The sequence below is a fragment of the Sceloporus undulatus genome, chromosome 6 (genome assembly GCF_019175285.1).
Source record: "Sceloporus undulatus isolate JIND9_A2432 ecotype Alabama chromosome 6, SceUnd_v1.1, whole genome shotgun sequence".
Lineage (NCBI taxonomy): Eukaryota > Metazoa > Chordata > Lepidosauria > Squamata > Phrynosomatidae > Sceloporus > Sceloporus undulatus.
The window spans coordinates 157,518,513-157,539,736 of record NC_056527.1 but is presented as its reverse complement, the minus strand read 5'-3'; the positions used below and the strand labels follow the sequence as shown (position 1 = coordinate 157,539,736).

The 21,224-nt window shown below is 41.4% G+C and overlaps 1 protein-coding gene across 1 annotated transcript in view; it reads right to left on the bottom strand.

Moving 5' to 3' along the window:
• Window positions 1–21,224, bottom strand: part of GNB5 (G protein subunit beta 5) — a 28,841-nt gene that overhangs the window by 4,843 nt on the left and 2,774 nt on the right. Inside the window, exons 2-8 of the mRNA XM_042476414.1 lie at window positions 17,254–17,390; window positions 15,159–15,200; window positions 12,518–12,594; window positions 11,456–11,588; window positions 4,688–4,831; window positions 3,188–3,279; window positions 1,654–1,702 (exon numbers count right to left, since the gene is read on the bottom strand). Of these exons, the coding sequence (XP_042332348.1) occupies window positions 1,654–1,702; window positions 3,188–3,279; window positions 4,688–4,831; window positions 11,456–11,588; window positions 12,518–12,594; window positions 15,159–15,200; window positions 17,254–17,390 (674 nt within the window). The remainder of the gene's footprint in view (window positions 1–1,653; window positions 1,703–3,187; window positions 3,280–4,687; window positions 4,832–11,455; window positions 11,589–12,517; window positions 12,595–15,158; window positions 15,201–17,253; window positions 17,391–21,224) is intronic.

Here is a 21,224-nt window from a genome sequence, read left to right as displayed (position 1 = left end):
CTCCTTGATCCCCACGCCCTTTTAAAGAGAGTGCAGAAAAATTGCAAATGCAACCTTTTAAAGAGAGAGGTGCCAAGATTTGTATCTGTGGGTCTTTTTTCTTCAATGTGCAATATACAGAGCTTAGAACTCATTTGTTAGATATTAATTTGATACAATTTTCAACAGTAATTTAAAATTGGCTATCTTAATTGTGAAATGTAAACCAGGCAGTGCTCCTGTTTAATTTGCTGCTGGCTATTTTTAGCAAACTTAAATTACATTCCTCATTTCATGGTTTCACAGTTTAATAATAAATCAACAATGCAAAAATCTATAACGTTTTCAACATTTAAAAAATTAACTTCTCCCATGCCTAAAACTCTGGAAACATATGTCTTCTATCACTGAACTACAGCTCTTCTCTTTGTTGCTGGCTGCTAACAATTAAGCCCTCCAATATCCCTGCCTGGTGGCAAGTTTTTCTCATCCAGACATGCACCCAACAAAAACAAATTGGTGCAAACTACCTTTCTTCAAAGCTCATTGCCTATGCAATACAACAAAATGGCTGAAATCACAGCAGACTTGTGTAGACATGACATATGCAAACTACAGAGTGCTAAACATAAGCTTGAAAAGCACCACAGTAGAAGAGAGTTGGTGTTGTTCTTGGATGCAAGGAGACCATATTTTGGCTCTCTGCTCAGCCATGAAGCACCCTAGGTGGTCTTGGGAAAGTGCCTCTCTCCCCAGTTTAATTCTATCACAAGACTGTGGTGAGGTTAAAATGAGATGCAGATATGTTTCTAACCCACGTTGAGCCCCTAAAAAAAAGAGCCTGAAGGAAATCTAAATAAATTCCAGAACCACGCCAAAACTTTCCTTCTTAACCTCCCACATGCTATGAGTAATGCACTGCCACCTTAGTTAGGGAGTCTTTAAACTGGGCAAGCTGGTAATACTTATCCCACTGTACCTTTCAGAAGCTTTTAATTCACATGGCAGAAGCTGTCTTCCCCAACCTGTTTAGGATTATGGTGTCCAACCATTTCTGACTGTCAGCCATGCTGACTGGGGATGAGGAGAGTTATAGTCCACCATCTAGAAGGTGCCAGTCCAGAAAACCATGATCTAAGCTAAGGAAAGCCCTCAATTTATGTGCCCTCATTTACATCATGCACAGCTTCTCTACCTGCTTCTCAGTGTGTGCTCAGCAAACCACATACAATACATTCAACACACATCCTGGAGTCTGGAAAAGCTCTCAACTATGGTTTCCAGAGTCCCCCAGTCAACATGGACACTGGCCATACTGACAGGGGAATTCTAGAGCAGGAGTTCCCAACCTGTGCTCCAAGGAGCCCTTAGGGTTCCATGTGCGCTTCTCAGGTGCTCTGTGGCCACTCCAGGAAAATGAAAAGAATAAAAATTGAATGAAATTGAAGAATAAGAAGATATTCTTATATATACTCCTAAACACCATTAACTTGTAGGACATAGGGTCTTAGGGGCTCCGCCATTAAAATAAGGGCTCCACGAGTCAAAAAGGTTGGGAAGCCCTGTTCTAGAGCTTTAGACCAAAGAGTCACCTTTCTAAGCTCTAATGGTCATGGTTCCAGACCTCCTTTAGGAAAACATTAAGTTTTTCAGAACAATAACAGCACAACATACTGTGGCATCATCTGAGCCAGACGCAAAGGCATCTCCACTTGGGTAGTACCTATACGAAGAACAAAAACAAAAAAAAAAGTTGTGTCAGTAACACAGGACTTTAAAAATGATATTGGAAAAATGTCAATGCTTGTAATATGCAGGAGGATATATAAATTCTAATCAACAAATACAAAAGCCAATTTCTTTGACTTTCACTTGGTTGTGTTGGTATGTGGTTGTGAAGCAGGTCCAACAGGATCACTGCAATTGGAGTCTTTCCTTCAGCCTTTCATGCAGCCATTTCACCAGTCATCAAGATTTACCATGACCATTGGGCAAGCAAAGGCAAGGGTTAGGCAAGTGAAGGCAGGGGTAGGCCCAGTTCTGCAGGCACAGTATGTTCCTTCTTAGGGCTTGGAATTGCAGCAGCTTCAGTGAACGAGGAAAACCCAGTTCCATATTCAGAGCATGAAAAGTTAATCTTTTAGACTTTTTGACTAGCAATCATAATCATTTATTTCTTTTAATAGTGTATATGACACTTTACAATTTCTTTTTTTTAAAGACAGACATGCTTGCCAAAATTGTATGAAAAGACGAATATGAAGGAAAGAAAGGACTAATTAAAGAACTAAAATCAATAATCCAGTTGCACTTAATCAAAATATACAAAATTGTAAAGGTAAAATTAAACAGGAGTTTCAAAAAATAAAAGCTGACAAAAACATTTTAATGAAAATTTGAAACAGTAACCGAGAATAGTCTGAAGATATTTGGGAGAGTTTGCCTTTGCCTCCCTCTGAGACTGAGACAGTGACTTGCTCAAAGTCACCAGTGGGTTTCCATGGCTGAATGGGGATTTGAACCCTGGTCTCCAGAGTTATAGTCATACCACTACACGATGCCGGCTGTCATATACACACGTATGTGTACTTATATGTGACTTGAAATCACCTGTTGACTCATAACAATGCCATGAATTTCATAGGATTTTCTTAATCAAGGAATACTTGGACGTATTTGCCAGTTCCTTCCTCTGAAATATAACCTATAAGGAGCACTATTCACAAAGGTGGTCTGTGGACGAATGCCACTCTGCAATACATCAGCTGCTGGTACATAAGGAGTTTCCAGGAAGGAAAAAAAACAGTTGTACCCAAAGGGCACAAATAGAGTGTTGGATCATACTGCATGATAAACCCAAAACTACCATTCCCCTACATATAGCCTGAGAAGCACTGAATCAGATGAATAAACTCATTTGTGGAAGAGCAATCAAAAGACAATCACAAAAATCAAGAGGAAAGATGATTGCAGTATAAACTATCAGAAGCTTCTTTGCAGAAGAAGCAGACAGAAGCATGACCATTAGGCTATACTGTCTGAAGGATTCTGGAAAATGATAGCCCACTCCCCAAAAGAAGAAACCCTTTCCCAGCCCTACCCAAACCGTACTCACTACCCTGCCTACTATTCATAAAAACAATCTGCTGGCCAATATTTACACACAATGGTATGGCATGGCAGGAATATCTGACAGTAGTTAACCCACCTGACACTGTTAATATCTGATTCATGGGTTTCAAACGACTGAATACACTGCCCAGTCCGCATGTCCCAGACCATCGCTTTTTTATCACACCCCTAACAAAATAAAGAAAATCAAATTACAACCTCAAAGAAGAAGAAGAAAACAGGAAGAAATAATGGAAATTATAATAGTTTGAAAAGGCTGATTTTATGATACCATTGTTATTCAACTGTCAAGAATGGCTATAATTTTTATTTTTAAACCGCCTTTTTGTTTCATCACAGAATAGATGGGAATCTGATGCCCAAAGAAACTCCACACACTGAGCCTCAAACCTCTGAGGTTGCCCAACCCTGGATTAACCCAAACAGTGGCGCTGTTGGGAAAATGTTTGTTCTTTTAAAGCACACAAGCAGCTCTGTGGATGTTTTCATATTTCTTCACAAAGCAGTGGCAAAATGGACAGCACCAGCTTCCTCCTAAAATACCAGAAGGCAGTGTGAGTGGCATACAGACCAATTTTCTGAAAGAATTCCAAAAATTCCAAGGTACTTATTACACTGAAAAACAGAAAGAGGAAAACATTGTCTCATGGTAGTTTTCCCAGCTCAAGTCAACTTCAGCTGTTGATACGAATGCACTCACTGCAGCTGACTTCCATACAGCTCACATAAAGGATTGATGGCATTTAATAAGCCCCAAACGTGATTATAATGTTTGAGAATGTTGGGAAGCTGGAGCCTGTCCAGAGGACGGTGAATAACATGGTGAAAGGTCTGGAAATCATGCCCTATGAAAGACAGCTTAGGATGCTGAGTATGTTTAGCCTGGAGAAGAGAAGGTTAAGAGGTGATATGATAGCCTGGTTTAAATATTTGAAAGGGTGTCATATTGAAGATGGAGCAAGCTTGTTTTCTGCTGCTCCAGAGAATGGGACATGGAGCAATGGATTCAAACTATAGGTAAAGAGGTTCCACCTCAGCATAAGGAAGAACTACCTCACAGTAAGAGCTGTTTGACAGTGGAACACACTCCCTTGGAGAGTGGTATAGTCTCTTTCTTTGGAGGTTTTTAAACAGAGGCTGGAAGACCATATGTCAGGGGTGCTTTGGTTCTGTGTTCCTGCATGGCAAGGGATTGGACTGGATGACCCCTTGGGATCTCTTCAAACTCTATGATTCTATGATTCTATAAACCTGGGCCTAAGGTGGCACCAAAAGCATGGCAAAATATTATTATTAATATAGAGGGAAACATGAGGCTCATTGGCCACACTTTGCCACCTCTGCCCTAATCTTACAAACATTTTGATATGGGGCACTTGCCTTTGAAAGAACCCTAACTGAAAGCTCAAAGCTTTTTGCAAGGACAAACTGGATAAAAACAAAGGCACTGTCTGACTTACCCAGTCATAGCTGTTTGGCAACTGCAGAGATTCTTTCTGAGTTTAAGATTCATTGATTCATTCCCCCATGCAAAAACACACACACACATTTTCCCACTCTACATAGATTGTCTTACCCCAGACACAAACGTGTTTCCCGTTTCTGAAGGAGCAAGATCTAGACACAAGACATCTGCCCCATGGCCATGAAAACTCTGCAAAAGTTGCCCGCTTTCCACATCCCAAAGTGCGCAAGTGCCGTCTCCACTCGCAGTCAAGATCTTCAGGGGAAAGAATGAAATGAATGAAACAAGTTATTTTAAAAAATCCCATGATTGGTTTTAAACTGGAGCAAGAACCATGCTGCCCTCCAAACACACTCTTACAATAATATAACTGTATCAAAAATAGAAGCCAGATGGACACAGGTTGTGCAGAATATGAATTATAAACAGAATGGTCACTCCTTATAAGATCATAAACATGAACATGAGTGGAATAACAATACTTTGGTAGAATTTGTTTAATCTACAAACTTCTCCTGCTGCAAAAGCCATCTGGTTTTTATATGAACACAATGCAAATGACTTCTACGCTAAAACATCCTCATTCCTGCAGATCAGAGGTGGAATCGTGGAATTTTTAATGTTGCTGGATTGCAACGCCCAGCAGCCCCAGCCAGCACAGCCAATGCTGATCAATGCTGGGGCCTGCAATCCAATATCTGGATGGCCACAGAAATAAATCACAACTCAGGTTGTGGCACCAATATATGATTGTCCATCCATTTATTTTAAATTATTCCCCACTTACTCGCTTGATTGATGGATTCATGTTAAAGTAAAGAATTCTCCCAAAACACTGATTTATTAAAACATCACTCTTTCAGATGTAACTGTATCTAGCAAGGTCACCATCAGTGTATAAAAACAGAGCACCAAAAGATTTTCTTCTTCTCTGTTTTGAACAGATGGAGCCACCAGTTCAACTGGGTGGAATTTTAGATAATCCAGCCCAAAATAGATTATGTACATCTGGAATTGCAACACTGAAGGCTTTGCCTCACTATATGCTGAATATTAGATTTATTCTGACATCAGCAATCAGTACTTAGTGCCCTTAACTAAATACTGTAATATAAAGCACGGAATAATGAATGTATAAGAATAAGAATGAATAAGAAACTAAGGGTCCAAACAGACAGGCCAAAATAAAGTTGCTTTGGGTCACTTTGGAGGTATGCTGTTTAAATGATGCATGCGTCCTAAAAGTTCAAAAGCCATGCCAAAGCCACACTCCAATCCTAAGGACTGGAACACAGCTTCGGTGCAGCTTCTGGCTTCTTAAGATGCAAGTGTCATTTAAACAGCATACCTCCAAAGTGACCCTAAGGGCCTGAACAGACAGGCCAAAATAATGCTGCTTTGGGTCACTTTGGAGGTATGCTATTTAAATGACACATGCATTTTTAGAGGTCAGAAGCTGTGCCAAAGCTGTGCTCTAGTCCTTAGGTCTGGAGTGTGGCTTTCGCGCGGCTTCCAGCCTCTTAGGATGCATGCAGCATTTAAACAGCATACCTCCAAAGTGAACTGAAGCAGCTTTATTTTGGCCTGTCTGTTGAGGCCCTGTGTTATTATAAGGAACAAAGCAGTATGGTACTTAGATGGTTGCAATTTTTGCAGCTGAGGCAGCGAACTGAAAGAGATTTTGTTTTTTAGAGGCTGTTGCAATCGATTGTGAGGGAGGCTCCAATTTCTGAGGATAACAAATATGCCTTGTATGCATATCCTAGACTTGCATGGTCTTACAGTCTGTTTCACTGCATTTTTACTTAGTCATATGAATTAATGAATATTTCCAGAATATTCGCTTCCAATATTTTGCAAGATGTGTTTGTAAATGTATTTTTATGTGGCCTCAATATAGCCTGTCGGCTGATTCAAACAAAGGAGGGGGGTGGTAGAACATTGGTCTTCACCTGGTGGGAAGCATGGACAGATGATGCCAGGACTAAGGTGGGATAGAAAGAATCAAAGACAAAGAGCAACTTATATTGAAACTGGTAAAATCTAGCAGAATTCTCATACCTAGGATCAAACATTGACCAGAATGGTGACTGCAGTCAAGAAATAACAAGACTAGAAATGGAAAGAGCAGCTATGAAAGAACTAAACAAGATCCTGAAGAGTAAAGACATACAACTGAATACTAAAGTCAGAACCGTTCAGGCCACTATATTCCCCATTACTATTGAGGGATGTGAGAAGTGGATAGTGAAGGGAACACCACACATGTCAGCCAGATAAAAGGATGATCCATTTTTAGCATAAAACTCTCCTTCCTCTTTAATCCAGAAAGAGTGGGGGAGAAAGAAGAGGAACAGCCAGGACAGCAGATGTTGTGAATGTGTACTTTGCATTTCAGTTTTGTTCCGGCTCTGCACTATCAGCAACCCAGAAAGCGCCGGATTGTTTAATGAAGACAATAATTGCCCCCTTGTGGTTGCATTTTAAACCACGTCTCTAGTGGGAAAGTTTGACGTCATGTCTCTGGAACAGCACAGAACACTGGCAAGCATAAAACACCAGGATGCTTTGAGGCTTAAAAACGAAAATCAGAGCTTTGCTTTGCCTCTTCCTGTGCAATCAACATGCTGGCAATGTTTAAAGAGATGGTTTGCAGTAAACAAGTCAAACTTGGGAAACACAGTTTAAGCCTCAAGGTTTTAGCTGCGATTAAGCCTCCATTCCATCAGCCACTATCCTGGCAACGAATAAGCAAGAGGGCAAGCAACTATACTTACCACCCCAAAGGCAACAGATCTGACCTTGGAAGTTAAGCTTCGATGGTTGGGAGGCCACCAAGTAATGCTGTAAGGCTATATTTCAGAGGAAGGAGATGGCAAGCCACCTCTGAATATCCCTTGCTTTAAAAAAACCTAGGAAATCACAGGGTCAGCTTAAATCACAGAGTCACCTTATGATTGAGGGGAGAGTTGGGGTTTTGGGGGTTTTAAATTGTAATTTTAATTGTTTGATGTTTTAATTATACTGTTGGAATCCGCTTTGATTCCTTTGTGAAAAATCAGAAAACAAATAATAATAATAATAATAATAATAATAATAATTATTATTATTATTATTATTATTATTATTATTATATCAACAAGCAACTTGAAGGCACACACCCACAAGTACCATGCAGCATATCCAAAACAATGGCAAAGTCTGAGGGTGCATCTGTTGCATATGAGCACACACACACAATAGATCCTCAGACCCTTGGGAAGGCATTTGTACTGTCCCCCTGCCCCCCAAAGGTTTAAATACAGTACTTCTTCCAAGGCTTAGGAACTGGCAGAAAAAAGCTTTATGATCAAATATGCTGGTATTTTTGGCGTCACTTGTTTCTCCTTGGATCTTGCCTTTCTGCTTTGGTCAGGCCTCACCTGGAATACTGTATCCAGTTCAGGACACCACAATTCAAAAAGGATGTTGACAAGCCTGAGCATGTCCAGAGGAGTGCCACCAAAATGGCGAAGAGACTGGAAAGCATGCCTTATGAGGAAAGATTTAGGGAGCTGGGGATGTTTAGCCTGGAGAAGGGCTGGTTCAGAGGTGACATGATAGCCCTGTTTAAATATTTGAAGGGATGTCATATTAGGGAGGGGGCAAGCTTGTTTTCTGCTGCTCCAGAGAACAGGACCCAGAACAATGGATACAAGCTACAGGAAAAGAGATTCCAACTCAACATTAGGAGGAACTTCCTGACAGTAAGAAGGCACTGCCTCGGAGAGTGTTGGAGTCTCCTTCTTGGGGTTTTTTTACGCAGACGCTGGATGGCCATCTATTGGGGATGCTTTGATTGAGAGTTCCTGTATGGCAGAAAGTCCAACCCCGGACTGGATGCCCCTTGTGGTCTCTACCAACTATGATCCTATACCCAGTACTAGAAGGTGGCTCTTGAGGACATCTTTGAAATTAGACTTGGCTCTCAGATTGAAAGATGTTTCCCACCCTTGCGACAACTAATAACCAGCTAACCCCAAAATGAACGTTTGCATTCTACAAAAATGGAAACTTCAAGACCATAGTAGTAAGAAGGTGGAGCTGTGGGGAGGTGGAAGTGCAGGATTCAAGTGTAGTTATAGGGCAAAGGGCTACATGATGGTATTACCCCGCCACCCAAAATATGAATTCTGCCCCCGGAAATGAAATTTTCCTTTAGTCCCCAAATTTCTACCACTGCAGAGTGAAACACTAGAAATCTTTCACACCTAGAAGTCTTCTATTTGCTGTGTTTGTATTCCCTTAACTTTGACCTTTTTTGGATGCCTTTCATGCCGTATTTTGAAACGTTCATCTTAAGTTTTAAATTACTGCAATGCTAGACCACTGCTCAGGCTATTCAGTTTTGTCCACCAAACATAATTTCATTTCCTCTTCTGCCTTCAAAAATGACAGTATCTCAAAGGCTGATTTATTCTGACATTCGATTCCTCAAATTCTGAAACATCCCCACTCAGAGAACTTACATCCACACCTAGGTGTGTTTTTGTCAGTAATTCCCCATTAAGTGCTCCCACTCCTTGGTAAAGACATTGGCCGAATACTGTCACAAAATGTCAAGTTGAAGATTTCAGTGTCACAAACGTGCACGGACCAAAGGTAAGATTCAAATGGAAGCACAGAATTAGAACCGAGATGCCATGCTTGATGAAATTACACCCAACTACTGCTTTTAAAGCTAGCATTTGACACATTCAGCCCCCACAGGTGGATATTTGACTTCAGTTTCCAGGGCAACAGATGTGCATCATTGTCATCTCAGGTTTATTATGGGAAACCACAGAATGGGGAAATAATAGCTTACTTTGGAGCTTCTCGCATCCCAGAATAGACTCAGTCAGAGATGGTGTTTTGTGAGGAAGAATTTAAGTATCTGGTGGAGAGACATACATAAACCTGTTCTTTATTTTTTTTTTTACAGGAAGAGAAACTAAAATAGCTCCTCGCTTTTTTTGTACATGTTTAGCTGAGGGCAGAATCTCACAATTAGGCCAGAGGGCTATTATAAAATAAAATAAAGAGATGATATTATATTGTTCCTTTCCCCTATAATTTGAACAGTATTTATCACACTGTGATAAATGGGCAAACCTATGACCAGGTGCTGCTGGACTGCAACTCCGGTGATCCCTACCACCGCTGGCTAGACCGATGGACATTGCAACCTATCAACAACTAGCAGGTCCATCTCTGTTGCCCATCTCTGAGATAGAGGGACAGATAGACAGACACACACATTTTATCTCACAATGACTGACATGCCATCACAAGGATCCCATTACTTTTTGGGTGCTCTTGAGACCTGAAATCACACAGGAGCCATGAGATCTCAATGAGAGGCCCTCCTCTTGCAAGACTTGAGGCAGTCTTATAGAGGCTTGTCTCACATGTCCTGGCTAGTCTTGAGCAGGAACAGCAACCCACATTGCTCTGCAGAAAAGCTGGCAATCCTAAGCATTAGCAGAATTGTGATTCTCTTCCCACTCTCCCTTTAGATATCAAGAATGTGCTTCAGAGGGTTTCTCAGATAGTTGAGTACTGCAGGGTGGGGGGACTGAAGGACACCGGGGTTTTTAGGTGAAGCAGTGGGTTCCAGTAGAGGTACACCACTGGTTCCTGGCCATTACATTTTTCATTCACAGAACTCAATATGTCATATATACAGTTCTGAATACTAAAATGAGGATAGTCCAATATTCCCCAGCACCATGTATAGATGCGAGAGCTGGACAATGGAAAAAACGGATAGAAAATCAACTCATTTGAATTGTGGTGCTGGGGGAAAGTGCTGAGGATACCGTGGACGGCCACGAAAACAAACAAATGGGTTATAGAACAAATCAAACCTGAACTCTCTCCAGAAGCCAAGTTGATTAAATTGAGGCTGTCGTACACTGGCCACACCATGAGGAAAAATGAATTATTAGAAAAGACAATGATGCTTGGAAATGTAGAGGACAGTATAAAGAAAAGAAGAACACATGCCAGATGGTTAGACTAGATCAAGGGAGACATGAGTCTGGGCCAGCAGGACCTGAGCAGAGAGGTCAAGGACAGGGGGACTTGGAGATGTCTCATCCACAGGGTCGTCATGAGTCAAAATCAACTCAAGGGCAGCTAACAGCAAACAATGGGTTCCCAGTCATCTTACTATCCAGATATTGATGAGGCTTAGACTTTGTTTGCATCAGCAAGGTTGCTACCTCACATGCCCTCAGATCATGCCCTTAATGCTACACTTCTCCCCATCTGAATACCCTTGCAGACTGTGATCTTATTCCACACTACACTGGGTCAGGCCCACAACAACTGCACGCCACAGGCCTGATCTGGTGCTTTGCCAGCTCTAAAAAGACCAGCAAAATGCTACTCCTTTTTAGAGCAGCAAAAAGCTGTCCTTAGAGCAGCAGCTTTTCCAGGTTTCTTTGGCGCAGCACATCTAAACGCTGTACCAAAGAAATGGTGTGACACCACCCGCCAGGTAGGCGGGTGAGCAGGCAGTGTAGCACCAGCATTAGGGCAGAGTCAGGACATGTGGCCACCATGTCCTCACTCCACCCCAGTGCTGCCATTTTTTGCCAGTCTGTTTAGCCCCTAAAAATAAACATAAAGCATGCACTTAATTACCTCTTTGTTTTAAAAGCAACTGGATTTGATCCACAAATACGTACAAGTGTCTTTAAAAGTGTAGAGGCAAAAAAGAACACTTTGAGCATATATGTGTGTATACACACACACACACACACACACACACACACACACACACACACTGTTTTACTCATAGGTCTGTATGCACACATGCTCAAATATCAACATCAAACATTTGAATGTACTTGCCTGCATGTCTGAATTAGTGAAGCTGCAAGCTGACAGGTAGTTGGTATGCATGGCGACTGACTTCTTCTTAGCTGCCATATTCTCGTTTTTTTCAAATGTCAGTGGATATACAGAGCATTTGTTGTCTAGACCTCTAAAATTAAAAACAGTGAAGGGAAGAAACCACAGAAGCATTGGATGCATGAGGTCACCAGAGTGCCATACATCCTAGTGTTCATCACTTCTCTTACAAATTGCAGGCTCCCCATTTTCTGTAAAATTAATTAGTCCCTTGGGAAATTTAGGTTAGAGAACAACTGTTTTCACATGCTTTTGTAACCACTTGCATTGTCTATTCCAGTATGTTCTTCATAGGGTTAAACCTAAAGCTAGACTACAATATCAAGACTGTGCAAAGCAAACTGCAAGGGAGGGTTCCTAGAAGTCCCATTTTGTAGGAAATGCTTCAAATTTGGGGGTCCTAAAGTTGAATCCCATATCAAGGTGATACAGGACACCACAAATCGTATATTTGAAAGTGGGCACTAGCCACAATCTCACCAGACCATCATTTGTTCCATATGCAGCAATCAAATCTGTCTGTTGGCACTGTGGCTTGCATTGCACAACTTTTCCTTCTCTGTGTCCAGGCTGATGCTGAGTGATTGAGTAAAGTTCTCACCTCGCAATGGTTAGTCTGCTATCATTAGATTTGCACAGAAGCTCCCATAAGATTGGGAATTTCACAGGAGCCCTGGGATCTTTCCTCTCATGAAACGTGAGACAGCCTTATGTAGGCCTGCCTCATGTGTCTCATATTGCTGTACAGCCTGGTAATCCAACTGCAGATCTATGTAGCACTGAAGCCCATTGGTTCCTGTTTCTAGACCAAATGAATATCCTGATTTTGACTTTTAACACTTTCAACAGCCTAATACTAAGAAATTTTAGGGACTGTCTTCTCTCATATCTATTCCCATCTCCCTATGAATCTGACAGAGGCAGCTTAGGCTATATGACGTGAGGGACTGGTAATTTTTTTCTAATGGACACCATATTTGTATCCGTTAGCTACAGACTTACCCGCAAGCAATGGCACATCCCGATGGGGCATAGGCACAGGCCATCACCCAAGTACAGGGCATTGTCACTGCATGTTCCTGAAACAAAGAGTATTCTTTGAATCTCACAAGCAATTTGCAAACTTTCCCCAATCACTACATGAGAATAAGGCAGGGGAAATATATGACATCTTATTTTATTGTACAGAAGTGAAAAACTATCACAATTTATGGTGCAGGGTGATCATGCCTGTGACTGAAGAGTAACAAAGGAGTGTACATTATTCTTTTAGATCTTCTGTCTTTCTGGCTCAAGGAGTGGCCAACACATGGGCCAAAGGTGACATGTGGCAATACCTATTTTTACAGGCCCCAGTTCCTTCTGAACCACCACCCTATGAGTGCAGCAGAAGGAAAATGACTTCTTCTGAAAGCCTCCGACAATGGTCATCCCTCTGGAAAACAAGGTGGAACCTTCCCTTCATCTTGTTTTGCCCCATTTTTTTTAAATGAAAGCAGAAATGGGTTTCTAGGAACACCCCCTTTCAGTTTAGGGGAGAGATGCCTTGGCCCCTGGATCTTACCCAGTGTGCTTCAGCTCAGTATCAGACATGCACAAGCTTGCCCCATATTTCTTAGAAATAATTTTGTTCCTTCTTCTATGCCACATAAGAGAAAAAATAACCCTGCTTTCTACCAACTAATTCCACTCAACACTCCACAACATTCTCCTTTGCCAGTCTCCATTACTCTAAATAGCTGCCTTCCCCTTAAAGCCTTAAAAGCCCAGGAAGATATTGTCCAAGGCAAATAATTCATGGTGGGAGAATAAAGCAGATGCCCTCTTTCACTCAGCAACTGCTCAGAAAGAAGAGCTTCAATGATCCCTTTGGTGTCAATACATCACTCATTCTGCATACAGACCTAGTGTGTTTTAACCTTTGCAGAACAATCCAAGAAGTCTCCATTCAAAGGCAGTTGTGCCATATCAGTCCATAATTGAGGCAAAGGTTTATTTATATCAGGGTGATCAAATTCATAAAGTCCAGGACCCACTATAAACTGGCTGTCACTGGAACAGAAGAGGCCAGAAGTACACGTGGAAGATACTTTGTAAAATAAAATAAAATAAAATAAATGAAACAAGGTGCCAGAGCCTAGACACCTTGGTTCAAGGAACAATCACATTTCTTGAAGAAGCCTGCTTTTCCACGTTTGATTTTTAAAAACTTATAGGAACTCCAAAATGAGCAGGATCCATTATGTGTCCTGTGTTGCTTACCTCTGCTTTATACTCTTGAAGCCCTAAGAATCATTTTTTACCTTTAATGAAACCAATCCAGAAGAAAAAGATTTATCCTTTATCCATCTTGCTCCTTCCTGGTTAACATTACTCAAACACAACTGGTGGGGATGCAAGAGAGGGCCTTCTCTGTGGCTGCCCTTAGGGTCTGGACCGCCCTTCCTAGGGAGCCAGAGTGGCCCCTTTCCTGCTGTATGTCCATAGCCAGGCAAAGATCTTTTTATTCCGGCAAGCTTTTAAAAGATTGGGCTGAGGATGCTATATTGTCTTAGGCTAAACTGTTTTAATAGCTTTTTATCTTTCTAAAGTGAACCTTTAAATCATTTTAATATTGTCAACAATTTAATGCTATTTTAATGTTTACCTTTTTTGTATGTTTTTAGCTGTTTTTTGTTTTTAAATTGTATGCCAGCTTGACTCCCAACTTTGGGAGAAAGGCTGCTCATCTGGCCAGGGATCTCTTGAAATATAATGTTGTTCTATAGCAGGTGGGGGATGGAAGGGAATAATAGAACACACAAAGAAATGGACAGGTGGCACAGCAACAGGAGGCCATCTCTTTTTCCTCATTATTCAGCAAACCAATTCATATGCATGCAGTTATTTTTTCCAGAAGACTCTGCTAAAGCACATACTGTAGTCCAAACCAACAAGTGCTCCTCTGTTGGGTTAGCATAATGGTCCATTACACTATACTTGCCTTACTTTGCACTTAGAGAGAAGTAGCAACAGGAAAAGAGGCTGATAACTTTGTGTGCTGCCTGTTTTCTGAATGCCTGGCTTTGGTGGAGGAATCCATGGAGCCAAGGAACATCTTACAGCATCCCTCAGCTACCATGGCCAGATGGCATTCTTTTGATTGTAGAACAACAAATAAAGCCTTCCCTGGAGATATCAGTGATCATTTAGAGATATGTAGATGGCAATCTTCTAGGAGTTTTGGTCCTCAAATATTCAGGATCATGCTGGCTAGGGATATCTGAGGACTCTTGTTCAAAAAGCAATTTCTCCCCCCACTCAGTTGTGCTGGGTTTTGTGGGTGCTAGAAGAAGCTCCAGAGCTCAACAGAAGAAGGATCCTTGTTGCTCATACTCACAAACATACTTCATTGCACTAAGTTTGATAGGGACTCTGATCTCCCCCAAAGCTCCGCATGATGGCAAAGGTTCCCGCTCTAGCCATTAAGGATGGTCAGGTCAGTCGTAACTTTTGACTCACTAACATCAAGAACAACCAACATGTGGGAAGCCCTGTCTCTCAATGCAACAGAAGGTGGGATGGGGACTAAGAACTTACATTTATCAAAAACATTAATTCTATATTCTCTACATCTTACAGGATTACCTGCAAAATAACTCACCTTGTTTGTAGTAAAGGCATCCCAAACAATCACCTTCCCATCCTATAGTAGAAAAAAGGACATATGAATTTCTGACACTCAGAGGTTCAGCTGCATTTGATTCCCTTTAGGACAGGGATAGACAACTTTGGAAGGCTAGTCTGCATTAGCCCCCCAGAAGCCCTTGGAAGACTGGCATGAGAAAAGTGATGCACAATGAACGTTGAGAACAAAGATGTTTTACTTAAAGCAGCAGTGCACCAAAAACAACAAGATGGTGACCCCTGGGTAAACAAGCAAACAAACAAAGCTTATATACTTTTAGGAATCTTATCTTTCCTATAATTGATTGGCTTAAAAATGCTGCACAGGCAGTAAGAAACAGCAGTGAGGCAACTGCCTCATTGTCTGCCACCCCTTGCTAATGTTCTGCTGAAAAAGCTCTACAGGGCACTTTCTTTCAGTATCTTTCAGTGCTTATCAGTGTTAGCCTTTGAGTGCATTCCCAGAATTTGACGGCAGAGCTCCAAGAACAGACAATGCAGGGCTTCAAGAAATTAAAGCAAAAAACTATGAAGTGCAGCATGCTCAACAGCAAACCGTAAAGCAGTCTCCATATCACAGGACTCTGCACATCCCAAACACATCCCACAAAAACAAAATAAATCCCCCCAAATGCCTTCCAGGAGACACAGGGGGCATTTTTGCCATGGTTTTAGGCTTCCTGGACTGTTTTAGATCCAAATGAGGCATTAAAAATGAGTGGAAGTCACTTCCCATTCACATCCTGTTTCAAAAAGGCCATTCCTGGGCCTCAACTGACCCAATTGGGGGAGAAGGGGAATGCCCCCACAAAAGTCACTGGGAGCAATTTTTGTCAGAAGAAAGTGTTTAAAAATTTAAGACACCACCAACCCCTGCAAGCTGCACCATGTTTTAGGTTAGGGGCAAGTTTCAGTTCTCCAGATGTTTCCCTTTAGGCCCCAGAATGTTCTCTCTGACACTGTTTAGTAAGTTTCATCCTTTTTCCCCCTCCAGCTATGGCTTTTAGAACAGCTCTGATCTACAAATATTAAAAGAGGGAAAGTTGTTTTTTCCCTGACATGGAGCTTAATGAAAAAAAGAGCTTCTGCTTCAGAGATTGCTTATTAGAAGATATCTGAGCAGAACAAAACATGTTGTTGCAGCCAGGAGGACAGCTGGACCTCCTACCAAAGCACAGGACTCTCGATATCAAGTAGGGCAGACTTTAAGCTTACAGGATTATAATCACTGTTGTCGCTGTTGCTGTTTTGCTAGTGCTCACCCACCACATTCGAGTGCAAAAGGATGGCTCAGGAGGACAGGAGAGCTTATTTTTATAATAAAGGAGCAAGGTTGGAAAGCCCAACTCAGCAATAGATTTTCAGCAACAGAACCAAGTTCACTGTCCTATCCAGAGGTGTTGGAGAAGATATTCTTTTGGTCTACAATTGCCAGAATCCCTCATCCATCATGGTCAACTATAGTTGTGGTCCGAAGAAAATAATGTTTCTCAGCTTAGGTCCTTTCATACAAAACTTTACTCCTATTCCATTTCTCCAACATATCCATAATCAAGCTTTCTTTCAAATCTCTGCAGCCCAAACCAGAAAGGGAAAGGGGAGGTCAAGGGCCACTGCTGTCATGTACTGCAATAGACTCAAAGGTCTTCCAGAGCTAGTCTACACATTAAAATATTCCTCATTCCAGTCGAACAGAATGCCATCCAGCCACATGAAATTCGCAGGAGTTAAGGCTATTTGTGGGAGATGCCTTAAAAACTCCTTAAACTCTGCAGAAAAAGGTTTCATGGTTTAGTCCATATGTATGGAAATCCGCAGAAATGTGCATTATCGCACATGTAGCCATCTGTCTGCTTCACATGTATTCAGATGGCTGTGCATTTTCAGCAGAGGGAGGGTGAACAAATGCAAAATTGTTCAGGAAAGTGAAGACAATTAACCATCAAAGTGAATGTGTGAAAATCCATAGCAATGCGTATAATACACTTATACGTGGACTAGCCCTCAGGAGATTCTGCTGTACCACCTCCCCTTCCCTAAATGGCTAAATGATATTGCCAAGATGTCTTTACCTGGGAAGAGCTGACAATTCTTCTTTTATCTTTGCACCAGTCCATGCAGAGGACTTTATTGCCATGGCCTTTCAACGTCCTTCTTGTCTTCATCACAAACTGACCCAAAGCCTCCACACGCTCTGCCACTTGATGAACTGTAAGAAATTCACCACAGCGAGTCACCACCTCTTGGCACAACAACTGCCATGTTAGCTGACTCACACAGGAGTCAATGGGAATCTAAGAGTAGAGCTGCCCAACTGGCCTGTCCCTAGAAGTACTGAGACCAAAGAACCTACAAGGATGAGGAGCTGTTGGAAGATGCAAAACTTTGATATAGGCCACCCAACAGGTTTGAAGCTACTTTTGTTGTTGCTGTGTGCCTTTAAGTCATTTCTGGCTTATGGCAATTCTGAGATGACCCTATCATGGGTTTTCTTGGCAAGTTTTCTTCAAAGGGGGTTACCACTGCAATAGTTTATTTCTAAGTGAGAAATTTCATTAATAAATGGTGGACATTTGTGGGGAAGCCTGGAATTGTCTGGGAAGAGACCAGACAGTTTGGTTTACAACTCTCAGAGCTAATCTATCAACCAGAAGGACTTGTATGCTCTTAATTTTTAACCATGTTTAATTATTAGAAGCCACCTTCTCAAACTGAGAAAAAGGCAAGATGAGAATCATGATAAAAATATGGTAATGATGAGAACGATGATGACTAGAATAAAAATAATAATAGACAAATAATCTATGTTGCAATCCTGCAATTGAAGCTAGGAGTGTTTAGCTAATGTCCAGAACAGATTTCCCTTTTGAAAAAACAAAAGAAGAAGAAAAAGAAGCATATGTCTAGGATGGATCATTTGTGGTCCTACAGATGTTCTTGGACTGCAGTTCCCATAAATCCCAGCCAACACAGCCAACAATACCTAGAGGACCAAAGAAACCCGGAGAAGGCATAACTTTCCCACCCTTACTTAAGGCCAAGCATCAGCTCCCAAAGTCTGCTGCATGCCCCTTGCTTTTGGCTTCACTGACAGGTTTGCCATCTTTTTTGTTATTTTTGGTTTTTTGGCAGGATTCTGGAACCTTGGTAATGATGCCTTACAAGCTTTTCTGGCAGAAGCTCAAACAATGCATTTCTGCCTCTTTATGTCTCACTCTGATGGATCATTAGTCTTCCAAGTTGCATTTGCCTGCATCTTCCTCTCAAAGTGGAGGAAGCTACAAAAGCTGAGAAGAACTACCTCACCCTGCAAAGACTCAAAGCCAAAATGAGAGCTGTTGCTTTCCAAGACCTGAAAGCTGATGATCTGCTTTATCCCACTTGCAGGTCTGTTTTTAAAAGTTTGAGAGGCTTGATAGGGCAATACCATGTCCTGAATTAACTCCTCCTACATGGGAAGAAATTAGAAAAGTTACTTTTTTTAAACTAAAGCTCCTAGCATCTTCCAGCTAGCATGGTTGGTAGGCATACGGGTTGGGGGATCCTGGAAATTGTTGCCCAAAAAGTAACTTTCCTAAGCTCTAATAGGGAGGGATATTGGGACTTCCCTTCTTGCCAAGCCAGCACATCTCTCTCTATAATATCTGAAATAAAAACCAAGAACTGACTGTGTTATTTGGGTTTCTGGGACTTTGACTCCTACCCACATATATCTTCAAGAACAGGCAAAAGTCTCATGGCACCTTCAAGCCTAACCAGTTGCAGCATGGCATAAAAACATTATGGACTATAGTTTGCTTCTTCAGATGCCATGACAAAATTGGTTAGTCTATAAGGCAGAGATGGGCATGATGTGGTCCTCCAGATGTTGTTGGACTGTACCTTCCACAAATCAAGGACCCCATAGCCAATGGTGGTGACTGAAAAAATCATGGGAGCTGTGGTCCACATCTGAAGGGTTACAGTTGCTAGGGCTGTCAGAGTAAAAACTAGATATGGCTCTACCTCTAATGGTTGTACATAAAAAGGAATTTCAACAGGTAGTGTTACCTGGTTGCATAAAAAGTGACTCTTGGTGAAATTCCCTCTTCTATGCAATCATGAAAAGCACAGGAGCCCTCTCAGGTTTTCACTTTGACAACCCTTATTATTGCTCACCCCTGCTGTATGGTCCCACAAGACTATTGTTTTTACTGTAAAAGACATGGTTGTCCCTGGAACTCTTCAAAAACTCCACACATCTGAAAAGAAGTACTGGATGTCAAAATGTGAGCATGAGGACTACAGGGAAGCTGGGCTTCACATACGTTCCAGTTCTTCCAACCATTTCTCCAATGCCAGTCTCACAACTGCCTCATACATTCAGTGTACAAAATGCTTTTAACCTATATTTCAATGTATTCTGAGGACCAGGAAGCAGAGAAAGAGAGCAAGTCATGAGACTTGTATGGCACAATTTAATCCAAGCCCATTTCACCATCAATTCCAGCCAGACATCTTACGCATCCACGCTTAAGCTTTCTTCAGACAGTGCATTGCCCCTGGGCATTTTTTTCATCTACTTCTATGCAGCTTGCACCCCATTCCCGATGGTCTGCAATATCTCTCTGTTCCCAGAAATATAGCTATGCTTGTTTTTTGGAAATTCATGCAAAAGTCATTCTCACAAATGCAAAAGTGTGAGACTAAAATAAAGTTATCTCACCAGCTCACAGACAATTTAGTGGCTTCCCATTCTTTCATGCAAAAATGAGAAGAGTGGGGAGCTACCTCCTTAAGTGTACAAAAGATGTAGACTTAGAAATATAAGGGTGCTTTGTAAGTACACAGTGGGCTGAAGAACTTGTTTTCAGGGCCAAAATTTACGTTCCTGTTTCCCAAAAATCTATTTCGAATTATCCCAATGAATTATCCCAATTCATTTAGTTCAGCAGCCTAATTTAGGTTGTTTTCAAAAGGCAGACAGACTAAATATCAGAGTCATCAGGCTCAGTTCTTGCTTCTTTTCCAGGATAGCTAGCAGTTGCTTCTTGAAAAAAGCAATTTTATTGTTGCCACTGGTAGTCAGTAACTGCACATTATTCAGTTATCTACCAGTAGATCAGGCCACCCCAGTGTAAAATATATGGCAGCCACACTGAAAGAAATGTGACAAGCTATATGCTATGTCTCTTTTGCCTGTTTGACACACACAAAAGTTTTACAGAGAAATTGTTAAGAAATATTTGCTAAGAACAATGAGGAAGCAAGTGAACATTTCATCTAATTAAAACAATAGGCTTTTACTGTACATAGATAGATCATTTTGATGGATTTTATCACTGTTCTTTAATGCTTTTGTGTCTGTTATATTTGATTTAGATGAATTCTATTATGAAGTCTGTCAACTAGATCAATAAATTCCATAAAGAAAAATGTGTTAGGCTCTTGCTCTTTTGAGGGGTGACCTGAAGGCCTTCCACATTAAATATCAGCCCATACTGGGGCCTTGGGAGAGATAGGAGTTGAATCTTCCTCTCCTGATATGAATCAGTTCTGATTCAGTTCCATACAGTATCAGTCACAGATAGAAGTGAAGTGATCACTTCATCCAAGGCAAAACAAAGTCCTAATGGGCTGTGTGCTGGTCAGCTGCAAGATCAGACTTTGGAAACGTTATGTGTTTGTGCTGCAGCTCCCAGAATCCTGCAGTCAGCATAACCACTCACCATGCTGGCTAGGGAATTCTGGAAGTTGTAAAATAGTTTTTCCAGGCTCTGCGTCAGGTAAAGGGGACTACTTCAACAATGGGGACTCCTCAAGTCTTGAAGAGGCACACAAGAGCAAGATACTCCACATGGTAGGTAGACCAATTCCACAGGTGACTCTTACAGAAACATAGAGTTGGAAGAGAACCCCTGCCGTGCAAGAAGACACAAAAAGCACTGTGCTCAGACTGGCATTCTAAGGATTCAAGCTAAAAAGCCTTTACTGTATATATACTCATTTATAAGTCTATACATGAGGTCTACTTGTAGTTGAGTATATATAGTAGTTCCAGAGT